We start from the raw sequence: 25,949 nt of genomic DNA, 5'->3' as shown, positions 1-25,949 counted from the left end.
TCTATCTCCAAGGAATACTTAAAATAATGTGCAATTTTGCAAAGTTTCTGACAACATTAACTGTTATACTAATGTTTTTCGATATAGGATGCATGATGAATGAGACATTGTAATGTGGGGTAAATCACTGCACATTTAGAGTGCAGCATATTCTGCTAGAATAGCTCTCATGAGTGAGCGTTTATGCCCACTGAGTCACAGTCTAATAAAAAACCACGAAGACATCGTTACATAACTTAAAATAAAGAGCATTTCACCCGGGAAAAAAAACCACTCTCTCTCTGCTCACCTCTGCGTCCGAACAAAGGCTTAACGTTTAAAAGCGACGCGTCCACGTCAGCTGGCAGAGATGCGCATGTTTCTAAGAACGAGGACACGCACGAGAGGCGCGAGCGGCTGACCGACGGTGATATACACATGTGACCGCTGTTTGGTCGCTCAGATACTGCTCCACCTGCCCGGATTCTTACACGGCGGAGGTCTCTGCTCCATCTCTCTGACACCGCACGGTGATATACCGCCGAGGGAGGAAGATGGACCCCACGGACCAAGGTGCTCAGATAGAGCCGCTGCTGCCAACGGTAAAGAGCCCTGATCTCCTGGGACACATCTTTCTACCTATACTCATGTAGATTAATATTTCAGAACGCCTTTTATCCAGACCGTCAAGCCGAATATGTGTGTTATGTAGGCTACTGAAGACTAACATTTAAGAGTTATTAAAAATGCAACCATTTCTAAAGGAGGCTTATCTTTTATTTTATTTTTTTAAGTTAAAATGTTTTCACAGAGTAAGCTACCTGTGGAGCTCTGAACAGGTGAGGCTCACCTGCAGAGCACTCACTTACAGAAAGAGGAATGCCATTGTGATATTGCATCACTGATGAAGAATTGTGTTCAATCTATTGCTTAGCGAGCCAAAAATGTGACTCACTGTAACCTTTGGATGACGTGAAAGTTACTTCCCGAATTGAAACAGGAACTACCAGGAGGCTTTATGTGTCAGTGTGATGCTCTTTTACAGTATAGCCTATAAAGCATGTAGGCTGTAGGACTGATTACAGTAAGTGATTTTCCTTTGTGCTATATCATTTTATAAATCTCTGTTGGGGCAGATGTGCGATTAATACAGTAAATCCAGGCAGAAGTGCACTTGTGTCATTGTATGCTGCAATAAAGTTGATTGTAAAATGCGACAAATGTGTGGCGGCGTCATGCTGTTCTGACAAAGCTACAGGATCTATGCATTCTCTGGCAGCTATAGGTCACACAGACATGCTTACAACAAACTCTTCCAACAAGTATCTTGGGACGAAATGTTCTGTTGAAAAAATGATATTGACATAAAAGAAGTCTCTCCGGGGATGTTCACGCGTGGGCCCATCCCCATCGGTCTTAGCTGAACACTTTGGAGGAGATTTGTTGTCACTGTACATATGCTGTTTACATAAAAACAGATTTTTCCATTTAGCTGAAGGTTTTAGACTGACTGAGCTTCTTTGCTCGGGTATCATTAGAGCCACTAGGCTTTGATTTCAAAATGTAAGGTTGCAACCCCGGCCTTGAAAGTCACTGAGCATTTAAAAATCTAAAAATAACAGTTCAGAGTTAATCTTTATCTGATTTGGAGCGACACATGTCTGAGTATAAAGTGTTTTGAGTCGCTGAATAAACCCTTCCAAACTAAAGTGATGATTGTTTATCTTTCAGGTCAACTCTTCCTTTGGCTCATCAGTTGGGCGTAGAAGTTTGGTGAGTTACATTCCCTCAGGCCTGTAGGGTCAACATTGAAATTAAAGACTATAGCATGTACATTTTTATTGCATTGAGGACATTTTTTGAAGATCAAACTCTTACATGTGGATATAAGAAGACAAACTCACTAGTGGAGCTGCAGAAACACTCCTGGGAGTAACCAAGTTGATCTGATGTGCCATGACAGTCTTGCATATAAAGAGGAAAGAGAGGAGAGATGGTGGAAATCAAGCTTTGTCTTTGATGAGAATGCTGCTGGGCAGCAGTGATGATGTCACCGCTATAATCTCATGATGAGAGAGACTGTCGATAGATGCTAACAAATTACAGTTGTTTGGCACAACAGAAGGGCGTCGGTGTCTATCAGGCATGGTGTGAAGCAGGGCAGCAGGCGTTTGCACTGCAGAGCTGCAGCGTTTCGACTGTGCCCGCACTCTGTCCAAACTCAGAGGACACAGCGGGAGAGCTCATGCATTCGAAAAACTTGGAGGCTCCTTGGCTCTTCAAAGATCAGGTAGGACGTGCGCCGTTTGGATCCAGGAAGTACTCAGATTGTGACGTGGTTAAGAGAGGGCAAGATGTGTTTCACAGAACAGACATTTGGGACATTTTTGTAGAAAGGGACCCCGATCTCTTAAGTGTCCAAAATTAGTGTAGATTCTTGGCAAGGAACACGAAAGTGGAAAACAGCTTTCTCCTGCTGACCGCTTCTGATCCATTTTGCAGCTTGGAGATGGATGCAGACACTAAGTCTGCCAAATAACGAGGGTTCAAAATGGTAAAACACCTTAAATAGCATTTTTGGAGAAAAAAAACGAAGTACTAATGTGTCCTCTTACAGGATGTTGACGTTTATAGCAGACACATTTAAGGATTACAGTGTTTTTTGTGCCACATGAAAGCCTGTGCAGTTAATGATATTGCTGCCACTGATGGTTCCAAAATTGCCACAGCCATCTGTAGGGATCAGATCCAAGTATGTGCCACATCCTGTGATATCACTTCAGCTGTGTGGTTTGTCAGCCCTTAACTGTAACATGATTTTGTTGGTGAATGAATGATTATTAGTCTAAAAAGCATGTTTCTTTGGATTCCTGTATTTCTTCAGAACATACTTTGTCCTGAGAACCGAGTTATCGATCTGATCTTGTTCTGATCATCATGTCTGAATTAGCCAATCTGTCAGATGTACGTGTTAACATACTATCATCTCTTTATCCAATCAACCCCTTTACAGTAACAGTTAATCTAACATCCAAAATGCACTAATGCAACCAAAACACTTCTTACACATCTAGCACTACAATATGTATCAATATCTTTTATTTATCTATTTATTTATCGAATTAAGATGCATTAGAACAAAAAGGTCCCTTCTTTATTGCATTGATTGTGCTGCCTTAGAGTATATGTAATATCTAGTATATATATATGTAAGATATGTAACATAAATTTGTCAGAAATGCTGCAATATGCATCAATAGGCTTTTTTTGTAATAAATCCCTCGTGGGTTTGAGGAAGGGAGAGTTATTATTATTAATCAAATTTATCTAAAAGGGACCATATACAGTTTAAACATAAATGTCTCCATTCGATTGTAGCTTAAGCTAATTTGCATCTGCAGTCCCTTGGCAGGTCAAACAAGGACAAGACAATAACACAGTAAAAGGAAAAGACATAATACAAAGATATACCATAAAAAACATGCAAGACACTCAATACAACACGACACACAAATAGCATATAAAAAATGAATGTTTGTCAATAAAATCAAGTCAGAAAGACCACAAGAATTGAGGTCAGTGTGTGCAGTGTTGTGCAGCTTTTAAAATACCTTTTAAGTTGGATTTAAAAATGCTAATAGAGCTGCAGCTCCTCACACCTTCAGGCAGGGTGTTCCACTGATGTGTTGCTTTTACAGAGAAGGCAGATTGTCCAAAAGGCACACATTCAAGAACAATCTAAAATTGTCAAAGCTCAGTAGATTGTGCTTCTCCAATACCCTACAATGGTGAAAGTTCAACGGCCTTTTGTCCAGGATTTTTATTGTTTGCTTATATAATGACTCGAGATGTCTTATGACCGTTTCACCAGCCTGCCCCCAACATGCAATGCAGTAGGACATATGGGAAAGGATCATGGCATGCATAAATATCTTGTGAAGGGAACGGTGACACCACAGTAAAAACTTCACAGCGTCCTATACAATAACAAAAGACACCTTTTCCTCACAAATCTGTCACAGAGATCATCAAAGAAAGGTGCTCAGTGTTGATGTCCGTCCCAATTAGGAGTCCATGCATTTTTTTTTGATGATTTATTTTTAGATGTAGCAGAATGTAGCACATTCCAGTCCTATTTACAGTAATCTCGTGTTATGCTAGGTTTTGAAAGAAAATGTACCAGTTTTTACAATAGAGTGTAAACGTGTAAAATGGAGTGTAAATACACAGAATTTTGGTTGGTTGAGTGTGAGTGAGAAAACAAAGTTTAAGAACATGTTCACTGACTGCATTTCGTGTCAAAGCAATGAAAAGCGACCGAGAGTATCGTCCACATTGACTTCTGTTGTGCTGAGTTTGGAAAAAGTGAACTCAGCATTGAGAACCACTTGTACAAAACTGTAATGCTGTCTTTATGTAACAGTGGCGCACATTTAATATGGGCCAATGTGTCTGGTGTTTTAGTAACAAATACTGTCGGTTTAATCTGAGCAGGGATGTTGATCCATGCCCTGTGTATTTGTAGACAGATTATCAACATCAACCTTGTGGCCAGCCCAGCCCATGTGTCACTGCAGTTGTGAACAGCAGTGACATTCATTATCGTAATGCCTTGATGGTCAACTGGTGGTGAAGATGGCTCAGGGAAAAGCTGATACCAAGCCAGCTTTCAGGATGCCTACTGTAATACGTGTTTGTAATCTGTTCACAATTTTGAGGAGACAGCGATCCTGCAGAGCTCTCTTGTTGTATATTGGTTTAGCATTCTCAATCCCAGCTGTTGCTGCATGGATTTGGAGGAAATAACGATCCGTGCATGAAGTACATGATACACAAGGCGATTCATGGGAAATCTCTTCTGCTCAAACAGCGTTGTCATTCCTTCTGTCAAAAACGCTACATTGAGGATTACATTCTTTTAGCAATGCATGTTTTCTGTCACTTTTGTGTTAATGAAAATGGCGTTTGGATAACCTCCATGTGGACCATTCACATAACTTGCTCGCCCGTTGCAATGAGAATTAGTAATATAATTATTAATATAATATCAAAGCTGATAATCATAAACCTGTTTCCTTTATTTGGAATGCAGCCTGAGTTTGATCTCTCTCCTCAATTCAGAACAAGTGCAATGTATTGTTGTAACTGTATAAGTGTTGGTAAGAAGGTGGATAAATCAGTGATTAAAATAAAAAGGAGAAAAGGAAAAAGGAGATTACAAACTTACTTTAACTAACGTGTTGTAAACAGTGTCAAGTAATGATTCACCTTCACGTAATAAAGGTAACTGCAAAGAAAGCATCTTAAACAAGTTTAATTAGGAGAGACAAGTGAATGAAGAAAAGATAATTGTGTACCATAACATGATAGGTGATAATGAAGTCTTGACGGAAAGTCTTTGGTGTTTACACTCTACATGGAGGTTTATAATGAAGGCGTGTTTGCCCTTAGCAGCAATCCCCCCATGCAGTCCAGACACTGGTGGTGGCTGATGATAGTGCTGAGACTGGTAGGCTGATGAGACTGAAATGATGAATCTGTGGTGATGGGAATTCAGTGGAGGTGTGAGAGAGGATCTTATTTAAAAAGAGACAGTGGTAAAAATGATGGATTAACAATGTGGGTGTGACACTGGGCTATTAGATAGATGTGATCAGCTGATGAGAACCGCTGATAACGCGATTGAGAGCCCCAGACAATGACAGCAAGGAAATTATGAGTGAGTGTGCGTAAGAGGAGTGAATGGCAGGATATATGAGGAATAAACTACAGGCCTGAGCATGCAAAGAATAGTCTTCCACAGTGGACCTACACTCGAGCGTCATTTCATTTTTAATTGTAGTTGGGTCATTTATTGTTCCCACTATAAAAAGCTTTTTGTTTGGACTAGGATGACACTCTCTCCTCTTCAAGGTGAGATGTGCAATTAGTTTCCATGGCGACAACGGCATTGGGTTGGATAATGTGTTTGTTCATAATGGCCTCGACTGTGAGGCCACTTCAAGTCAACAAACATTTTTGTTTCGTGCTATGTTGAGGATACATGAGTAAACTTGAATATATGTTGTTTCATGTTCCAGTTCCAGCTCAGATACAATACTGTACGACTCTTGCGGTCTTGAGTTTATAATGTTGAACATGCGTTTTTTTCTGTGTTTGCCGCGATGTGTCTAACAGAGGAACGATGACGAGGCGGTGGTGGACCGAGGAGGAACACGGTCCCAACAGGGAACCAACTTTGGCCAGGAGGACCTTGAAGGTACCTGGACTGCACTGAATGCATCTGGAATACAAAACAGCTTCAAGCAGTGAAAGGCTGCTGTAGCTGAGTCCGCCCACTCTGTCCTTAACACAACTGCTCTCCTCTTGACAGCTTTTTCATAGTTACAGGACAAGAGCAGAGTGGGAGGTAGAAACTGTGGGTGAGCTGAGTTTGCCTCAGCAATTTCATAATCACTGAAAAACATGGACAATCAAAACAAGATTCAAACAGTGTGATTGTGTGCACTTTGCTTCAGCAAGTTTGGAATCAACTTGCCTTAGGATGTTATAGATGACACAACTGAACACAACTTTACATCTTAACTGTAAACATGTTATTTTATCAGTTAAAGGTTTATTGTAAGGCACCTCTTTGCAATTTATTTCCAGAGCTCAATAGCACAAAAAACTGATGGATCTTCATATCATACTGCAGTGAACTGAGTGGGCTGACTTACAAGAGCAAACACAGACGTTCTTCTCTCTCACTCACGCTGTCTCATAGCGGCACAAACACAAACATGGACACACATGCATAGATACAAACATAAATCCCTCATTATTGTATAATTGCAACATTACATTTTCCACATCATGTTGTTGAACTGTATTCACACTTTCCCTGTCAAAGCCATATGTATAGCAACATGAACTGACTTCGTGCAGCATGCTCATGTATAGATAATATATATAGATATTATAATCTCACTATATCACAATGTAACTGAATGCCATACAAATTGTAAGAATATTTATCAGATACATTTTTTACTGTGTTTCATTCATCATTACAACTGTATGCCCCTGCTGGCCACTGGTTTACTTTAAAGCTCAGCTGAACTCTTAATCATTCATGTATTAATTGTTTTAGGATCACTTATTCAGGCCCAGTTTTTATTTACCAAGCATTAAGTCGGAACATTGCATTTATTTGCATGGAACCGAAAGAAATCATGATATGTCTATCCTATGTTTTACATGATTTAGATGATTATTTATGATGAAGACTATTAAAGAAGGCTTTTTCTGATGCAGCCAGCCACAGCAGGTGGGATGAACCTGCTGCTCAATGTGACATTGTCCATTCAGTAAACATTATATTATTACATATGTGTTTGAGCAATGCACTTCATCACAGTAACAACACAGTTAAATCCTAATGGTCATCTGTGATTGCAAACACACACACACACACACACACACACACACACACACACACACACACACACACACACACACACACACACACACACACACACACAGACAGGCATGTTGCAGTCCTCTAAACGCTGTGGGATGTGTCCCTATAGGCCACAGGACGCTCTACATCGGGGTCCACGTCCCCTTGGGCAGTACCAGGCACCGCAGCCATCGCAGGCACCATCACCATGGAAACAAACACAGGAGAAGGAGCAGGGACCGGGCCCCCACCTTGGTGGAGGGAACAGAGTCTCCTGTTTTCGGTACTAGCTACAATCATGGCCCTTGTATGCATAAAAGGATTTAATTGTTCAGGATCTTTTACTAAATTGAGATACTTAGACTTAGTTTCAATTTGAACCACTCACGGCAATCTCTTGCGTTCCCAGACACTCCCTCCCAGAGAGTGCAGTTCCTGCTGGGCACTGAGGATGATAACGAGGAGCATATTCCTCATGACCTCTTCACAGAGATGGATGAAATCTGTGTGCGAGACGGAGAAGATCCCGAGTGGAGGGAAAGTGCCAGGTACTGTTAAACTGTCACGTCATTAACATATCCATCCACACACAGTCATGACCTACATGTCATCCCTGAAAGCTGTGATTGAATGGACCGGTCATGAACATGATCCCACTTATACTGATGAGAAATATAGCTGTGTGGCTAATGTTTGTGTTTCCGTTACGTTAAGCAATCACAGTTCAGTGTTTTAGTTGCTCGAGGAATTCACTTATTGTTACTTTCTTCCTGTGATAACTATCAAGATGCAGACTTTATTTATCATGTGAATTATGTTCTTCTGTTAAAATGGTATATCAGACATATCTTATATAGTGATACCCTGATGAGAGGCAATACGGACGGGGAGTAAGTAAGTGTTGTTATTGCAGCCAGAACAGATGGCCGGCCTGTTTGCCTTCTGCTGGCTTCTCTCCTTACTGGTACTCAAACTCCTGTTACAGGTGGCTGAAGTTTGAGGAGGACGTGGAGGACGGAGGAGAGCGATGGAGTAAACCCTACGTAGCCACTCTGTCTCTACACAGCCTGTTTGAGCTGCGAAGCTGCATTATCAACAGCACTGTGCTGCTTGACATGAGGGCTAATACCGTCGAAGAGATTGCAGGTATCTAATGTAATGACACACGGTTGTAGCAGGTGACAACGTTAATGTTTCTGTCAACCCAAGACCCCTGAACTCAGAAAATTGAATGAATTGTATGTTTGAGGGGAAACTTCATAATGCTGTGTCTTTGTCTAGGAAGATATTGATGCCCTAACTAAATTCTAGTCGCTCTTAGCTAAAAACTAAATCGCTTGTCTGTGTCTACTTTAGACATGGTCTTGGACCACCAGGAGTTTTACTCGCCACTGGGAGACGAGCTCAGACAGAGAGTGCGTGAAACACTGCTGAAGCAGCACCATCACCAGAACCACAAGAAGCTGGCTAATCGCCTGCCGATTGTACGCTCCCTTGCTGACATGGGTCGACGGACATCGGAGCTCCACCTGGACAAGAATGGTGAGAAAAGCAGGACTATATAAATATATACATCCTATAAAATATTCTGATAAGAAAGACAGAGTCTTTGGTTGAACTGGTCACTACATGCTGACATGGTATGCAAACTGTGAGAAGGGGTCCTAAGTATGCATACCTTTGTTTTAAGGGGTCGCTTCACTGGGTTCTGTATTAAATGTGGTCAGTAGTGTTTAAGTGTAGATACTTTGTAAATGTGCAATATGTGTATGTGTCTTCTACGCATATGGTCTCAACTTGCGTATGCTCCATCCTCTCTTCGTTCCGATTTTATCCTCCACCCACCATCTGCCCACCCACCTGCCACAGCCCCACTGAAGTCAACAGGTGCTGGATATGCAGTATGCCTTTGCACCTTTACCAGCTTATACAAAAAAACAAAACATATTGTAGAAGCGCATATTCTCATGATTCATGTTGACACTGACAACTCGAGTTGTTTTCGTTTGGTTCGAAATGGTTGAATTAAAAAGGAGATACAAAAAAAAAAGTACATTCTATAAATATGCAAATTTGTTTGCTGTTGGTCTTCGCTTTAGGTTGAATTCTGGGCTAAATTTAGTCCAGGACGGGATTGTAGTTGGAAGCATTACTTGCCCATATCATTACTATGTTTTATAAGCTTCAGGTTTGCCAGAATTCCACATGACAAAATTAGTAAGCAGAACACACCAAAATGTTTGTTAAATCATTTTTTTTGTTTACTAGACATCTTGGTGGCACATCATTAAGCCATTTTATTTCCCCGCTGTAATATCAAGCGTATTTCAAAGCAACAATCTCTGATAAGCGTCACGCTATGCTTTGTAAGCGTATTAAACACTATAATTAGTGTTAATTTTTTACCCTGCTGTTTAATGAATAGAGAAATTAGGCCAGACCTCTCAGGCTGCTTGGCAGTAATCATCTTAACATGAGCCTGTTTTTTTTTAATACAGTAATGCAACTCTTTTTTTGTGTTTTTTTCCACCGACGCACAGGTAAAAGCTGTCCTCTGTGAACCCTGTGTGGTCCTCACTCCTGTTCCGTTTTTAAGAATATTCGGTATACTTGGTCAGTCTCATGATATTCAGTGAAATCATCAATTCTTTTTAATTCTCCTTTCTGGATTACCCAGGTCAGATGACGGCCTCCCAGTCTCATTTAGCGTGTCCAGATGGGAAAGGGGACTTGAGCAGAGAGAACAGTTCTGTGGACTTCAGCAAGGTAGAGTACACACACTGTGCAGATGCACTGGAATACATTCAGTGCTGTCAATAGGCGACATTTTTAACTGGGGCGATGGTCAGGACAGGCTCTCAGTCATTCTGTGTTGCTTTCAAATATTTCCTGTTGATCTACTAATTTCATTTAACGATATCCCTGCGGAGTCAACACACATGCGTTGTAACCATGATTTACTCCTCCATCCTTTTTTGTGTCTTATGTTTGGGGAAGTAACCTCTTTAAATGTGCATGTGGCACCTATTCACTTCAATACATTAATACATTCATTGCACCTGTGCCTGGTGGACGATTGATAACTTGCACAAACCCCAGTCAGATAAAGGATCAGCGAGTCAGGCAGACAAGACTAACACATATTTTCAACTACACAACCCCTCTGACCCTGCACTCTCTCTGCTACTAGAGGATGGAGAGGGGGGGATGGCAAGTACGGCAGGTTAACAAGGTGGAGGCCGTTTGGTCATTTTGCTAACAAAGACGCTGGCATCCCCCCTCAAATCACGGCACTGTGCATAACGTCAGAAATCTCGTACTTTCATACTCTTATTTTCATTTCATACTACTTCATACTTCTACTTCACATGTCAGAGGGAAACGTCTTACAGCTATAGTTACTCGTTCATTTCTTGTAACGTCATCGTAGAAGATACAATACATTGTTGTAGATGAAATACCGAACAGTATAAAAATGAATACGAGTTATGTCCACCTCTATACCGGCTACAATAATAACATGCTGCCGACACATAACAGTAATGCATCAGCAATAATATTGTTCTGCTTAATGAGTGACTTTTGATACTTTAAGTGTAATTTGTGTATAATAATAATAAAATAATGCTGGTATTTTACTTGTAACTATAAGTATATTTATAAGTTTTGATACTTCTGTAAAGGATCTTGCATCAATTAATGCACTTTTATCAGAGTGGGTATTGTATTGCAGAGCTGTCAGAATACTGTACAGTTGTGTAACATTAGCCCAAATGTACTTCTTACTAAAAGTACCTCATATTTGACGAATATGAGCTGGCTGTTATTTAATTGTGCGTTTCCCACAACAGACAGGAGGTCATTGTTGTTTTTTATTGGAAAGGCCATCTACTTAAGGATTAGGATTAGAACCATATTAAGTATTGCAACCACATAACAACCACACACAGCAAAAACAAAGACAAAATCTGTGTTGAAACCTTTTGCATAATGAATAGGATTTTAACCTTTTGTTCAGGTCAAAAATAATAACTGTTCCATGTCCTTTCTCCTGTTGACTTAGACAATAATGCAATGTGCTCTGGTTATATGGAGTGTATTTTTCTACCGAATCGTCAACCTGATATATTTATGAACACGGCAGCAATCAAAGCCCCCCCCCCCCCCCCCCCCCCCTTTGCAGCAGCTGCATATCATCTTACATGTTGTTATTTACTAATGGACACAGCAACATATTCAGTATTAACTGTGATACTTTAAAAAATCAGCACGGTAACAGTGTTTATGGAAGTCATGACCCATCAATACATCACAGATATTCTGTTGGATGATTCTGGACAGCCTCCCTAGAGCCGAATAAACTCTATGAAGGAACAAACAACACTCCAGTCAACACTTGCCTCCTCATAATTATCGCTGAAAAATCAACACCTTAAGTATTGCAGAATTCTCTGTACAATGCAGTTTCACTGCATTAAAGAGTGTAAAGCAGATTTAGCTACTGTAAGAGGGTCACTTTCATAGTCGGGGTCAGCTTTTATACGCTTTTAGGAATCCTATTTGGGAAATTAAGAGGAAAGTCATTCTTATGAGTTATTATGCAACAGTTCAAACTACCATTCATGTTTCAATAATCTTTTGTAATATTCTACTGTGACACGTGTGACTTATTTGAATGCTACGCCCTATGACACACAGCTGGACTACATTTAGACTAGAATCCAGTCAAACCTTTTTATTTGGGGCTTAATGTGAGGATGGACAGCACAAATAAGGATTTATTTATATTGTCTTTTTGCTTTTTTAAAGCATGCTCACCGTCAAAGCAGCTTAGACGATAATGTAATTCGGAAAGGCCTTTTATATGATATTCTAAACACTACACAACGTGTCCTCTTTCAGAAAGACCTTCATTTCATGAAGAAGATCCCAGCAGGGGCCGAGGCGTGCAACGTGTTAGTGGGAGAGCTGGAATGTCTGAACAAGCCGGTGGTGGCATTTGTCCGCCTTTCACCGGCGGTCCTGCTCAGCGGGCTGGCTGAAGTCCCCATCGCCACAAGGTTACTGCAGGCTGATTCAACTAAACCAGTTCAATGACCTACTGCATAAATAGCTACCCAGCTGAACCCTGTCAGTTGGTTGTGATAGAGATTTGATTTGACAATGTGTTTTAAAATAAGTCTGTTTTTGCCTTTAGGTTTCTGTTTATTCTTCTCGGGCCCTTGGGTAGAGGGCCTCAGTACCATGAGATTGGAAGGTCCATTGCAACACTGATGACAGATGAGGTAAGAATTCACTGGAGAACACCTTATTACCACGTTAGCATTCTGCAGGGGTCTTTTATTCATTAATGTTTTGAAGAGTGTGGTTTGTTTTGAATGTCAACCAGATGTCATACTCAGATTCTCTGCAGGCACTTTGCATAAATTCACAGTCCAGCAGAACTCAACAAATTCCCGAAGTGATGGAACATTTCTCAGCATGAAACACAGCTCAGAGCTTTTGTGACAAGCTTTTGGCGATTAGTCAGCCCTCATGTCCTCCTTTTTGTCTGGGATGTAGGCTGCTCTCCATCATCACTTCGGAGGAAAAGATGGGCTTTGACAAAGTCCAAACTTTGTTATATTCAGTAGATTCGATGACACTAGATCTTTTTTGGTCTTTTTATTTTTGTAATGATTATTTTCGGTCTTCTTTGCCTTTATTAGATAGTATAGACAGGAAAGAGCTTGTGGACCTTTGCTAAGGACTCAGCCTTAGTTCATGGGGTGCTCACTTCTTCCAGGTGAGATAACGAGGTGCCCCGAGGCTGTATATATATTATAGGGGAGAATCGTAAGTCAGTGGTTAACACTAACTTGTGTCATAGTGAGCAGATCCTCTGTTTGTACCGTATATTCTGCACATGTGCATATGTGTATCTCTGTTTGATTACAGTTAAGGTTGGCAGACATTCCTGCATTTGTATAGCCATGAGTCTATAAAGTATACATATGTCCTCATCAACCTTCCTTATTCTTTCTGTCTCCAGGTGTTCCATGATGTTGCTTATAAAGCTAAAGACCGAAATGATCTGATCGCTGGGATTGATGAATTCCTCGATCAAGTGACAGTCCTGCCTCCAGGAGAGTGGGACCCATCCATACGGATAGAACCACCAAAGAATGTACCTTCTCAGGTTGGTAGGAATTTTGTTAGCAGGTTGCCTTTCCTTTCCTCTCTGTCAGACTGTATGTGACTCTTAAGATGTTGTGCTTGAAAAAGAACCTAACTTGCTGTTGGTTGTTTGATAAACAGGAGAAGAGGAAGAAAAGTAACATTTTACCAAACGGATTAGTAGAGGGCGAAGACGAAGAGGAGGAAGGTGGACACGGGGGTCCAGAACTGCAGCGAACTGGAAGGTACCCAGTGTTTAAAAAAAAAGAAGTGAATTCTAATCACCAGTAGAAAAGCATGAAGTCTTCAGAGGTGAAGAAATACATTTTTTGAAATAACTAAGTGCCTCATACTAAACTGTGGATATGCAGTGCTGTGGCAGTACAACATGCAGCCCACTCACAACACTCACTGCTTTGTTGCAGAGAATCTATTTGCAGTTGAACTACTCAGCCTCCAGAGCTTCACACAGCACTCAATTTATTTTGTCATGTTTTGTCACAAATAGGGTTGTGAAGGCATACCGGTATCAAGGTATTACATTGCATCGAAATGGACCGTTATCATACCGTGTACATTTGATAATCTAGAGTATTGAAAAAACGTGAGTGTGTGTTTGTGTGAGTTAAAGGTACAGACAGAAGAAGTCTGGCTGTGCTGTCGCACACTTACAGGATGTTAAAAACCGTTACAACCCTAGTAACGTATAGAGAAGAATTTGCAGGGAGCCAGCAGTTAAATATGGAATTTTTTAAAGTGTACTTTTTCAATTGGGTTACTACAATAGAAAAAATGCTTTTGGTGCTTTAGGTAATTAAATATCTCAAACAGAAAGTATACTAATGCTGACATAAGGCACTAAATAATGCTGTTAATAATAATAAATTAAAATAAAAAACAATTATGTGAGATACTCTTGGGTTAGTTTGACAACAGTATTTCCTTTTTATCCGCTATCTAAAATGTACACAGACCTTTACAACATCAATCCAGTAAACTAAAAAAATATCAGTTTTCCGCAAAATCATTGTCATGCTGATCATCTATTTCTGGGTAAACTTGGTCTATAGTTGTAGTCATAACTTGGTTTCCATAGAAACATCCTGCCTGTCTATTTGCAGCTAGACTTTTGAACATTGGGAAAAAGGGAATGGAGGGAAAGCAAGTAAATAGAAAAGACGAAATACTAATAACGTTCAATAATACAGCTGTAATGTCAATTTCCTTTTTATATTTCCAGGTGGTTTGGTGGTCTTTTCCTAGACATCAAGCGCAAGGCACCCCACTACCTGTCCGACTACACTGACGCTTGTAGTTTACAGTGTATGGCCTCTCTCCTATTCCTCTACTGTGCCTGCATGTCTCCTGTCATCACCTTTGGAGGACTACTGGGCGAGGCAACAGAAGGACGCATAGTAAATCACACGCCCTTTCCTCTAAATGTTCACAGTGTTCTGCCAAGACTAGCTGTACACTGCTGTGCACTGTAGCAGCCTTGCAATACATTTTTCTTGACGACAGTTGTAGTTCAATATGATAACGATTTTTGAGGTAACTGTCCACCAATAATCTCTCTGTCCTTTCCCATTCCCCAGAGTGCAATTGAGTCACTGTTTGGAGCCTCACTGACTGGAATAGCCTATTCCCTGTTTGCCGGGCAGCCCCTAACCATTCTGGGCAGCACTGGGCCGGTTCTTGTTTTTGAAAAGATATTGTTCAAATTCTGCAAGTATGTCTTATATTCATTTAACTGCACACAGAAATGATCTCTTTAAATGATACTATTCATTTCATTTCGTTGTGATAACGACTTCATCAATCCACCCCATTAAAGACGATAAATAATCAATATATGATGAGGTTTGATCTCATTTCTGTCCCACAATGATTTTTTCCCCCTTTTATCTGCACATAGGGAGTATGGCCTGTCCTACCTGTCTCTGAGAACCTGCATTGGTCTCTGGACAGCTATCCTCTGTATCATTCTGGTGGCTACAGATGCCAGTTCCCTCGTTTGTTACATCACACGTTTTACAGAGGAAGCCTTCGCCTCACTCATCTGCATCATCTTCATCTACGAGGCCTTGGAGAAACTTGTCCACCTGGGAGACCACTATCCCTTTAACAAGAACAACAACCTTGACAAACTCACCATGTACTCGTATGTGGAAATATATGTAATTACTATTTACATGTCTTGGAGGTACTGTAAATCCCTGACAGATGAGAGATTATTCAGTCACCCAGATGTTCATTTGCCTCCACAGATGTTCATGCGTTGAGCCTTCTGAACCCAGCAATGCCACCCTGAAGTATTGGGAGATCAACAACGTCACTGCCTCAGAAATCTACTGGGAAGCACTGGAGACCAAGGTGCTTCCCACGCTGATTTGGTTTAAGAAAGTAGAAAAAAAATAAAGAATAAAAAAACACAAGTCTGTTGGTTATGGAGGTTTTGCACACTATAGCTGGAAATGTTGACTGACACAAAGACAAACTGAAAAGAATACTTTTCATTTAAGTTGTCCACCTTAAAGTGGCGTTGCCCGCCCAGATGTAGGAAACTGAACGGAGGAGATTAAGGGCATGTTAGCTGGATTATATTGGATTAGTCATTGCAAATCACTATAAAAGCACATTTTTTTGGTACTCAGTTAAGTTTTTTGTGGACATGGTTGCTGATAAACCGCATTTGTGGAAACGTAGAGTCTGCTGATTCCTCTGTATTGTTAATCAACTGATGAGTATGAATAACTGTATCTGTCGTTGCAGGATTGTATTAATAAACGCGGGGAGTTTATAGGCAGCGCCTGCGGCCCTCATGGACCCTACGTTCCCGATGTCCTCTTCTGGTGTGTCCTTCTCTTCTTCTCCACCGTCCTCATGTCCGCCTTCCTCAAGGAGTTCAAGTTCAGCAATTACTTTCCCACAAAGGTGCTATTTTCCCCACATTATCATTACATTAGAGTGCATTATGATTCAAAGCATGAGGGTAAAGCGACTACAGCTGTAGAGTTACATAGTGCAGTGGTGCGCTCTAGTGGTCAAATGTAAATACTGCAGAATAGAAACAAGGACATTTGGAAATTAAGGAGTTCCATTTAATGTAACCCTTTTGTTTGCATGTATATTGAGTAAAATAGATAACACTTTCCTCTCTATTAGGTGAGGTCCATCATCAGTGACTTTGCTGTTTTCCTCACCATCCTAACCATGGTCTTAATTGACTATGCCTTAGGGATCCCCTCTCCAAAACTAAAGGTTCCCAGTGTGTTTAAGGTGAGCTACAGTCCACAAAATAAGATTTCATCAACAAATTGCTGACTAACATCATCAAGCTAAAAAGTATGTCTAACCAACAACAACTGTTTTATTTTGCATCAGCCAACCAGAGATGATCGAGGTTGGTTCATAAACCCTCTGGGGCCCAACCCCTGGTGGACCACAATCATTACAGTGTTCCCAGCTCTGCTGTGCACCATCCTCATCTTCATGGACCAGCAGATCACAGCTGTCATCATCAACAGGAAGGAACACAAACTCAAGGTACTTTCCTGTCCCAACTTTGAACACTGGTTGCAGACCGCATTGGTAAGATTGCTTTTACTGTACAGCAACTTGGCAACATGGTGACTTGAATTCAGCCTTTTCTGAACGTGCCTCCAAACTTCGACTTTATTTACTGGTGCTTTCCCCTGTTCAGAAAGGCTGTGGGTACCACCTCGATCTGTTCATGGTGGGGGTGATGCTCGGCGTGTGCTCTTTGATGGGCTTGCCCTGGTTCGTAGCAGCCACCGTCCTCTCCATAAGCCACGTCAACAGCCTGAAGCTCGAGTCAGAGTGCTCCGCTCCGGGAGAGCAGCCCAAGTTCCTCGGCATCAGAGAGCAACGCTTTACTGGCCTCATGATCTTCACCCTCATGGGCTGCTCCGTCTTCATGACATCTGTGCTGAAGGTCACTGTCTTTTATTATTTGTGCATTTCCGTCTTCGTGCAATTATTCTTCCAGTATTATTCAGTGTGACTTAAAGTATCCCTCTGTAACTGTTGTACATCTTTTTTGAGTGCATCATCTTCAAGACATTTAATATTTCTTGGATTTGATTGCAGCAGGTCTGCTATAATAGAGCAGTTACTGGCATACATTTTCGTGTTACTGACACAAAGCTTTTGTTGTTCTTCAGTTCATTCCTATGCCTGTATTGTACGGAGTATTCCTTTACATGGGGGCATCTTCTCTCAGAGGCATTCAGGTAAAATGATTTGAATTGCACTGTATTTAATCCATGATTTTCTGCTCCCATAATGTATCACGACATGAGGAAACGCAAGGATACGACACTTGTCTCATAAGACATTTGATACAACCTCCTCTGACTGGACTAAATATAACCAATGTTGAAAGATATTTGCATCACACACATAACAGCAACGTTTTAAGTTGAAGCTTTTCAGTCCTAATGCAAGAAGCAGTCGTCTGCCCTCCCAGAGTTACAATGTCATCATCATCTGAGCAGAATTTTAGCTGTGAATATGAATTTGTTTTTAGATTATCTGCATGGCTGAGATTAGACAGACAGTTGGCCAGTGTGGTTACATTTTAATTTGTAGATGCTTCTATCGGATAATCTTTGTAGATAGTTTATTCTCACTGAGCCACGATAGGGGAGCGCCTCCATATTGTCTGGCTGCCCAGATAAAAAGTGTTAATTGGCCTCTAGTGTGTTCCCAGCATTTACAGAACACCTGGCTGTTATTTAATTGCCCTGTTTAATTCTTACTTTCTTCTCTTTGAAGTACTCTCTATTATTAGTTGTGAAAACTATATTTATATGAAGACAAACACTTTTTGAAAAAAAAAAAAGATCTTTTGCACAGGTGTCGTTCTATGCTTTTCAAGGGGATACAGCTTGTTGTAGTTATGCATCCAGCAGACGGAGACACTTTTAGCTTGATGTCTGTTTGCTGTTTGCTGCAGGGGAGGCGGGGTATTGTCACTTTTAAAAAGCTTTTTTGTTTAAAAAGGCTGCCCAAACGATTACCTTTAAACAGCTTCAGAGCTGGATGATATAATCCTCTTTGGGTTTGCCACATTTAAGGAACCCTTACATGTGCATAGGTTGTGGTGATCCTTCTGAAATTGTGCATTATTAAAATAGATTTACTATATGTATCTCTATCTTTCCATCCATCTATCTATATGTCCAAGAAATAAGTTACTGGAAATTTAAGATTTTTTTCATCATTTTCCTCTCCAGTTCTTTGATCGTCTGAGACTATTCGGCATGCCAGCTAAGCACCAGCCGGACTTCATCTATCTACGTCATGTACCCCTGAGGAAGGTGCACCTCTTTACCATCATCCAGCTCAGCTGTTTGGTTCTGCTCTGGGTCATCAAGACCTCCAAGGCTGCTATTGTCTTTCCCATGATGGTGCGTAAACGATCAAATGTTTTCATCTTAAGGACCATTACAGAAGCATACCTTTCACCACACATCTAATCCCAGATTGTTAGCAGTTTGGTCAGATTTTATAAATTTACATTGGACCCAGGATGGAGGTGAAATGCTGCCCCCTATTTCTGTGAAGCGTGTGGCTACATCTTACACATTGCACATTTAACTCTCCCAAAATAACACATGGCACATACAGATAATATCATACTTTATCAATCATATCTTTTGTCGTCAAAATGTAGAGAGTTTTGCTACTGTGCATTGTTTAAAGTCACACCTTCCTCCTCTCCATCTATGACCGTACTTAAACAACATTTAAACTGATTTGTCCTTCATACTTTCTGCCTTCAACACTGCTGAGCACAGCACAGCGTACTCCTTTATTAGGACACACAACTTTCTGTGGAATCAGAGGCTTCTGTGTGTCAATTCTGCAGGTGTTGGCTCTGGTGTTCATCAGGAAGCTGATGGACTGTTTCTTCACCAAGAGAGAGATGAGCTGGCTGGATGACCTCATGCCAGAGAGCAAGAAGAAGAAGATTGAGGATGCTGAAGAGGTTGCTATTATAAACCAACAACTACGTGCATGTCAATTTCATTTAATTTGATTAACATTTACATGCATTTGTCTTATTTGACCCTCAGGAGGAGGAGCAGAGTATACTGGCAGAAGATGAGGGAGTCGTGCAAGTGCCATTAGAAGAAAACAAGTAAGTTATATTTGACTTGCAGTATAAGTAACATTTACACAACAGGTTTTTTCTAAATTTCATGTACAGTACATTTTAATCTGTTGAGTAAAGATAAGAGCGTAAATTCACGTCTCTTTTTACAGGGGAATACCCATCATCAATATCACAGATGAAATGTCAAAAGGTTCTTTTGGAAATACTTGGATTGCCAACAGCTAAGATATTTTAGAAAGAATCAAGACCTCAAAACATTATGGTAAGACTTTTTGCTTTGTTGAATATACAGTATACTTACTCATATCGTACAGTTGGTTTTGTGTTTACAATTACATTACACAAAAATACATTTAAAAAGTGTCTTATTACGAATTGCAGAAGACTTTTGGCTCAAATATCTTCAAAAACTAAAATAATGAAAATCTATAGATCTCAATAATAATTGGGTCTTAATAACTGTGTGGGCAGTAATAACCGCAGGTAAACATGTTAGTATAAGGACATGGTGCTACACAGTATTGTTTATCTACAATCTTGTCTGCCATCTGCTCATTAAAGGAGCTCACTACATGAGAGTATTAACACAAGTCAGACATCCTTTTTCTTTTTACTCCAGTACGGACTGTAGGTTAACTATTGTAAGTTGAGTTGTTTAGGTTTTTGAATTTTAGACTTAAGGAACAGGTAGGCATTTTGGGAAATATGCATATTTACTTCCTTGTTGAGAGTTAGACAAGAAGATTGATACCACCCTCATATCTGTGCTGTAAATATGAAGCTACGACCAGCAGTCGGTTAGCTTAGCACAAAGACTGGAAACAGGGGGAACAGCTAGCCTGGCTCTGTCGAAAGGAAACAAAAACTTTTTGATTTAAAATTTGTAATCATAATACCAAATAAATTAGTATAGTACGTTCAGTATAATAATACAATGATAGCTCTCTGGAAGGGGCCATTCTGCATGTAGGTTTTATTAATTATACAACTCTACTTGTACTCACGTTTAATTTTGAATACAGGAATTTTTACACTCTGATGTTACTAGTTTTTCTTAAGTAAAGAATCAGAGTACTTGTTGCACCACTGTCGGTAACACATCTTTTTTAAACGACAATATATGATTAATAAATATCTACTAATTACACATCTGATTTTTCTTTCTTGATTCTCACAGTTCACTACTGCAGTGTTTCACGAAACTAGTGTGCATGATGAGAAATGTAAGAGGAAGAAAATAGAGGACAGTGCTGTGAGTCTTAGTCACTATCCCTTCTGTGCGCTCATAATCAAATGTATTGTATATTGCAGTTAATCAATCCTTCACGTTTAGTCTTGTAAATCTCTGTGCGTTAAGTGAATAACTGTGTTATCTGATGTTTCGGAAATATTCTGCCTCTTCATGAACCAATGAAACCTTCTCTTTTCTCGTGCTGTCGGGTTGTACTTTCTAAATCTAGAAACTTTTGCTCCACCACATGTTAAAGACGGATGTAAAAGGTTTTGGAGGCTGTTTTCAAGTTGTTGTCGTTGGATACATTTGTATTAATCTTGTTTGATACTTTGTATTTTTAAATATCATTATATTAACATATATAGCATAACATATCCTTGAATTCTTTATCTGTTTGTATACGGATTCCCTGTAATTCCTAATGTTCTCTTTAGACATTGGATATGATGTGAAAATTATTAAGATCTAGTAACTATTTTAAAGGCCTATGGTCATTCTTGACCATAACCATTAGAACATTCTGAAAAGCCATACATAAATGTGTTAAAATTCATATAACATGAAAAGCCAGTAAAATACACATTTCTGATGTCTGTTTATGGGATGGAGCCATGTTGAATCCAAATAATGGTTATGAAGTACAGGAATGAGCTGTGATTGATAAAAGGCAATATACTCTTAAGAACCAAATGCAATAACACTTTCTGTCAGAAAGTCCATTCTGTATTTACATGATCAATTATTTATCCATATTTATTTTGTGGACTAAAATGTTTGCCAGAGAATACCTTCTATTCTTACAGAGACTTACAGTATTTTGCCTCCAGGTGTCAGTGTATTGCTTATATTGTAAATGTAAATTTAAATGATCTCATTATTTGTTTTAATGTTTGTATACAATTTAGTGAATCATGAATTAAAAAGCATCATTGTCATAAATGCAATTTTGCTACACATCTGAGGATTACAATAAAGCTTTAATAGTGGTGTTTTAAAAGACATGGGCTTATTTTTTTAAATACTTAGGGAACACAGTTTTATTATATATATCTTGTCAATGTTATTTTACCTTAATACATTTCTATGAGCACTCTTTGTCTTATCATTGTCACAGATAGATTCAATCCTAATGATAATGTGTCCTATATGTATGAATTGCTTCCATTAAGACATCGTCATGTCACTGTGAGTTTATTAGTTATTAATTAACATGTAATTGTTTATGTATTAATGATTGTTACTTCACACATTCATTCATACAAGATCAAAATTGCTGGAAAAGACCACTTGAGCATGCATTTGCTCAATCTCTCTGAAAGCAGAATAGTATTCGCCTTCAGTGAATGTACATTAAGTAATAATTTACTACTGGTACTATGACTACTACTAACTGGTAAGTAATGGTGTTCTCATGTGTAAAGAACTGACAAAGACACTGACAAACGCTTCTTTGAACAACAACACCCCTAGCTTGTACATGTTGAGTAAAGGCTGTTGGGTCATGCAGCATGTAGATGTAGATGCATACTATCAGTTTGATAAAACGGCTGTTGTTTTAAGAGATGCTGATCAAATGCATTGGTCTCAAATGGTAACTGGCGTCTGGCTAATTTGATGGAATAAAGATTAATGCATGACGTAACTGAAGCCCCTTTGCCACTGGATAAAAAACCCACTAACATCTGGCTTTTGTCTGCAGTGGGAAAGTAACATTTGGCATACAAACCTATAAATCATAATCCATTATATAATATAATAATACATAAACTTATAGTGATTGTAACATTGCTTAAAGGTGAGCAACGGTAATTCACAATACAGCCTGATGCATTAAATCGTCTCTAGTTATTCAATAGTTATGCATAAGTTAAGCATGTTTTTCTCTTATTATGAAGTGCTTCAGAAACGTTTACCTTGCTTGAACAGTAACCACAAAACCTTTAATTTTAGACTCAAAGAGGATTTTTTTTACAGACTCAAATCACATATCAGACTGTCAAATAATCAGGGAGCAGCACATGCTTGGTCACACACTGCATTGACGTAATTCCTGCACGGGGGATAACATGATAGAAACATCCAATGTCATTGCTGCTAAGCATTAATGTCAAACCCTCAGAGATTTGGCCTACAAATAGACTGAAGTGGGCAGAGGTTCTTGCAATCAACAGCTGGTTTGAATGTGCGATGGATGACAGCTTAGAGAGGTGGCACATCCCAAAGCATGTCAAGCTGCTGGCTCATGTGAATTCCTGTTTTGTCTCAGCGCCAGGAGGAACTCAAGAGTGTCAACCCAGTCATTGTTCCCAACGAGTCTGAGCTTATTGACGTGATTTCATGTTCTTTCATTTAGCATTTAGCCCTCCTTGGTGGGCTGTCACAGCATCACTGGGTGATCCTCCTCCGCTGAACAGCTGACAGGTGACACGCATCATCCTGTTACCCGGTGGAAATCCCACGGCACATTTCTCCCAGGGTAGTGGCGTGTTTATTGATGTTTGTTCTGCCTCCACAAACAGAAACATTAGGAGAGCATAGGTGGTGCCTGCTGTCAAAATGTAACACTGGTGCTAACTGGATAATGACAATAGTTTATATATTCTCATTTGCCAATCGAAAATGTTTTCTTTGAAATAACTATTCATTTTGAAGTTTTAGAATGTTATTTTTGGTGAACATTTACAGGTGGATCCTGTGCCTAAAACGTATTCTTCATGTATTCTCTGAGATTATATGTGTAGATGGACACGTACGCAGTCAGATGTAGATCCTTGCCAAGAAGAGTGATCCTTGTCAAACCAATATTTCAAAAGAGATTACATTTTTTTCTTTAAAGAGGGAACTCATAGATTGTACACATTTCTTTATTGAAAACTAAATATGACTTTTATCTGAATGATAAGAAAAGGTGTTGAGATTATCTACAGATGTAATTAGCCAAGTTGCAATTCAGATCAATAATGTGATTGTAGCATATTCTGACACATTTTATGTGAAAAGAAAGATGAAAATTGCCAAAATCTGAAAAACATTATTATGGTTCAAATGCTTGATCAAATAAAATAGTCACACAGCATTTATGATTGAGACTCATTTCAAACATACTGTTCCTTTTGGCATTTTGACAACATTTCCTTCAACCACTGAAGGCTGACAGAGCTTCTTATTAGGGAAATTTAATAGCATGACCAGGAAAAAAACTCTAGTACAGTTTGTGAAACATATAATAGCACAGAGTCAGTGTGAATCGTTGCATTATTTAGGCAGCTGTTGGTTGAGTTTACTCTCTTCTGCCTCGGCCATTCTTCAACCAGGAGACAAACTCCTTGACTGCTTGGTCCTGCAGGTACGAGCTCACATCACTGGTGTAGGTGCCGTCTGCATGGCGTCTAAACAGGCTCCTGTAGAGACAGACACATCTACATGATGCAGTCACAATAACTGTACAATTGTGTTGTCTGATCCAATACCACAGGCATAGAGCAAGCTACAGTATTAATGCAATTAAAGCAAGACTTATGGTTTCCTTGATATATTACAGAGTTGAGCTATATTTGATATAGGTTATGCTATGCCACCAAGTTGAAGTGATCCAGTAAGAAAAGGGCACACTCACCCATTCCTTTTTGAGTTCTTTAGCCACTGGACAAAGTCTTGTGCTCTTCTTGTCTCCAGATATTTACTGTAGTCGTTGGAAAATGTTCCCTCCGAATGTCTCTTCATGTTTGTGAGCTCAATGGGTTCGGCCAGCATGGGATTTTCAGCCAATAGACTAGAAATGATGGAGATAATAAAGCTTTAGTTGACACAACTTCATCTCAAACACTCCCCTACCTGTCATAAAAATATCCATAAATGCCCACCATCGCTGCGCTTTTTTAGAGAGTTTAACTTGCTGGAGTTCTCACACCACAGCTGTTCATCATCATTCTCATCATTCTCATCCACCAATAACTACTCGTACATTTTAGAATCAGTAATAATATCTGTAAATTTGGATCTCGTTGATGCACTGATCCATGCTTGTGAAATTAACCGTTCAAATATTTTTCAATTAGGCTATGCGATACTTTTGTAAATTGAGTTTTGCATCAGCAACCACGACAGGGGACACCACAATACAACTAAAATAAATACTAAATATTAAAATGCCAATACATGCAAATAGTGCTACAAGGAAGGCATTCAAATGAAACATATAAATATTATCTCACGTAACTCACCTAAAAGTTCCCCAACAGTTTTTCGTAATAAAGAATAACAAACAACACATTATTTGGTCTATTTAACCCGGAGATCCTTTTCCTCTAATGTCAAGAGCTGATACTCTGAAAGCAACATGTGGAGCTGTCAACGGAAAAGCAGTCTAACAGCATAAGAGTTCTTTGCCGTTCTTGCTTTAGAAATGTTTGGCCCTCTTAACCAAAAAAACAAACAAAAAAAGAAAGATTACACAAAAAGAAAATAGATGAAAAGTGGTAGTTGCTTTTCTGCTGTAACACTCTAAGTCATCTAATTTGGTTAAAACCTGGTTGTTGCTCTCAAAAGATTTGCAGCATATTTTTGCAGCTCAGGATGGTGTCACCAAATGCTCATGGCCAGACTTTGTAATCCTCTCATAAAAAGATCTTTGCTTTTTAGGCCAATGTGTGAGACAAAGATGAGAACTGGTCTTACGTGGGGTTTTGGTCTGTGTCCTGGTCAGGCATCTGCCAGCTGCTTTGGATCACGATGAGGAGCAGGACTCCTGCCAAAGAGTGAGCGCTTTTCATCGTTTGAGCTTCTGAAAGATGAGCAGAGAAAAGACACTGTGAGAATATTGCAATGCAGGATGAGAGAAATAAAATCTAACGTAGACATGTCTATATTTGAAAAGAGGAAGGTACAAAAATTCTCACCTGTGCTACTTGCTGTCAAGCGTCTGCGAGAAGGATTGTAAAGTGCGTAAAGGTGCCCTTCTTCCCTCTGAAGCTGTTTCATGGTCCCCCCCCTTGATC

At 39.7% G+C, this 25,949-nt stretch overlaps 2 protein-coding genes across 2 annotated transcripts; one reads left to right on the top strand and one right to left on the bottom strand.

The window, feature by feature from the left end:
* Positions 1 to 530: 530 nt before the first annotated feature.
* On the top strand, positions 531 to 19,943 carry slc4a10b (solute carrier family 4 member 10b; the record flags this gene model as incomplete). The annotated part of the gene is made up of 25 exons (XM_079170749.1): positions 531 to 581; positions 1,711 to 1,752; positions 6,157 to 6,238; positions 7,551 to 7,703; positions 7,830 to 7,968; positions 8,406 to 8,566; positions 8,777 to 8,962; positions 10,098 to 10,186; positions 12,323 to 12,480; positions 12,618 to 12,705; positions 13,452 to 13,598; positions 13,718 to 13,821; positions 14,817 to 14,991; positions 15,172 to 15,305; positions 15,492 to 15,737; positions 15,844 to 15,949; positions 16,349 to 16,510; positions 16,742 to 16,855; positions 16,961 to 17,122; positions 17,280 to 17,531; positions 17,761 to 17,829; positions 18,835 to 19,008; positions 19,470 to 19,589; positions 19,678 to 19,742; positions 19,868 to 19,943. The coding sequence occupies exons 1-25, from the start codon at positions 534 to 536 to the stop codon at positions 19,941 to 19,943; spliced, it is 3,252 nt and encodes a 1,083-aa protein (XP_079026875.1). The 5' UTR covers positions 531 to 533.
* Positions 19,944 to 23,800: 3,857 nt separating this feature from the next.
* On the bottom strand, positions 23,801 to 25,947 carry gcgb (glucagon b). Its single transcript, XM_079169880.1, has 4 exons — positions 25,851 to 25,947; positions 25,630 to 25,735; positions 24,569 to 24,724; positions 23,801 to 24,353 (listed from the first exon to the last, which is right to left on the bottom strand). The coding sequence occupies exons 1-4, from the start codon at positions 25,930 to 25,932 to the stop codon at positions 24,233 to 24,235; spliced, it is 465 nt and encodes a 154-aa protein (XP_079026006.1). The 5' UTR covers positions 25,933 to 25,947; the 3' UTR covers positions 23,801 to 24,232.
* Positions 25,948 to 25,949: the final 2 nt, after the last annotated feature.

The sequence above is a fragment of the Pholis gunnellus genome (genome assembly GCF_910591455.1).
Source record: "Pholis gunnellus genome assembly, chromosome: 12".
In the NCBI taxonomy this organism is placed as follows: Eukaryota; Metazoa; Chordata; class Actinopteri; order Perciformes; family Pholidae; genus Pholis; species Pholis gunnellus.
Note: the sequence above shows the minus strand (reverse complement) of the source record. Positions and strands in the feature narration are given on the sequence as shown.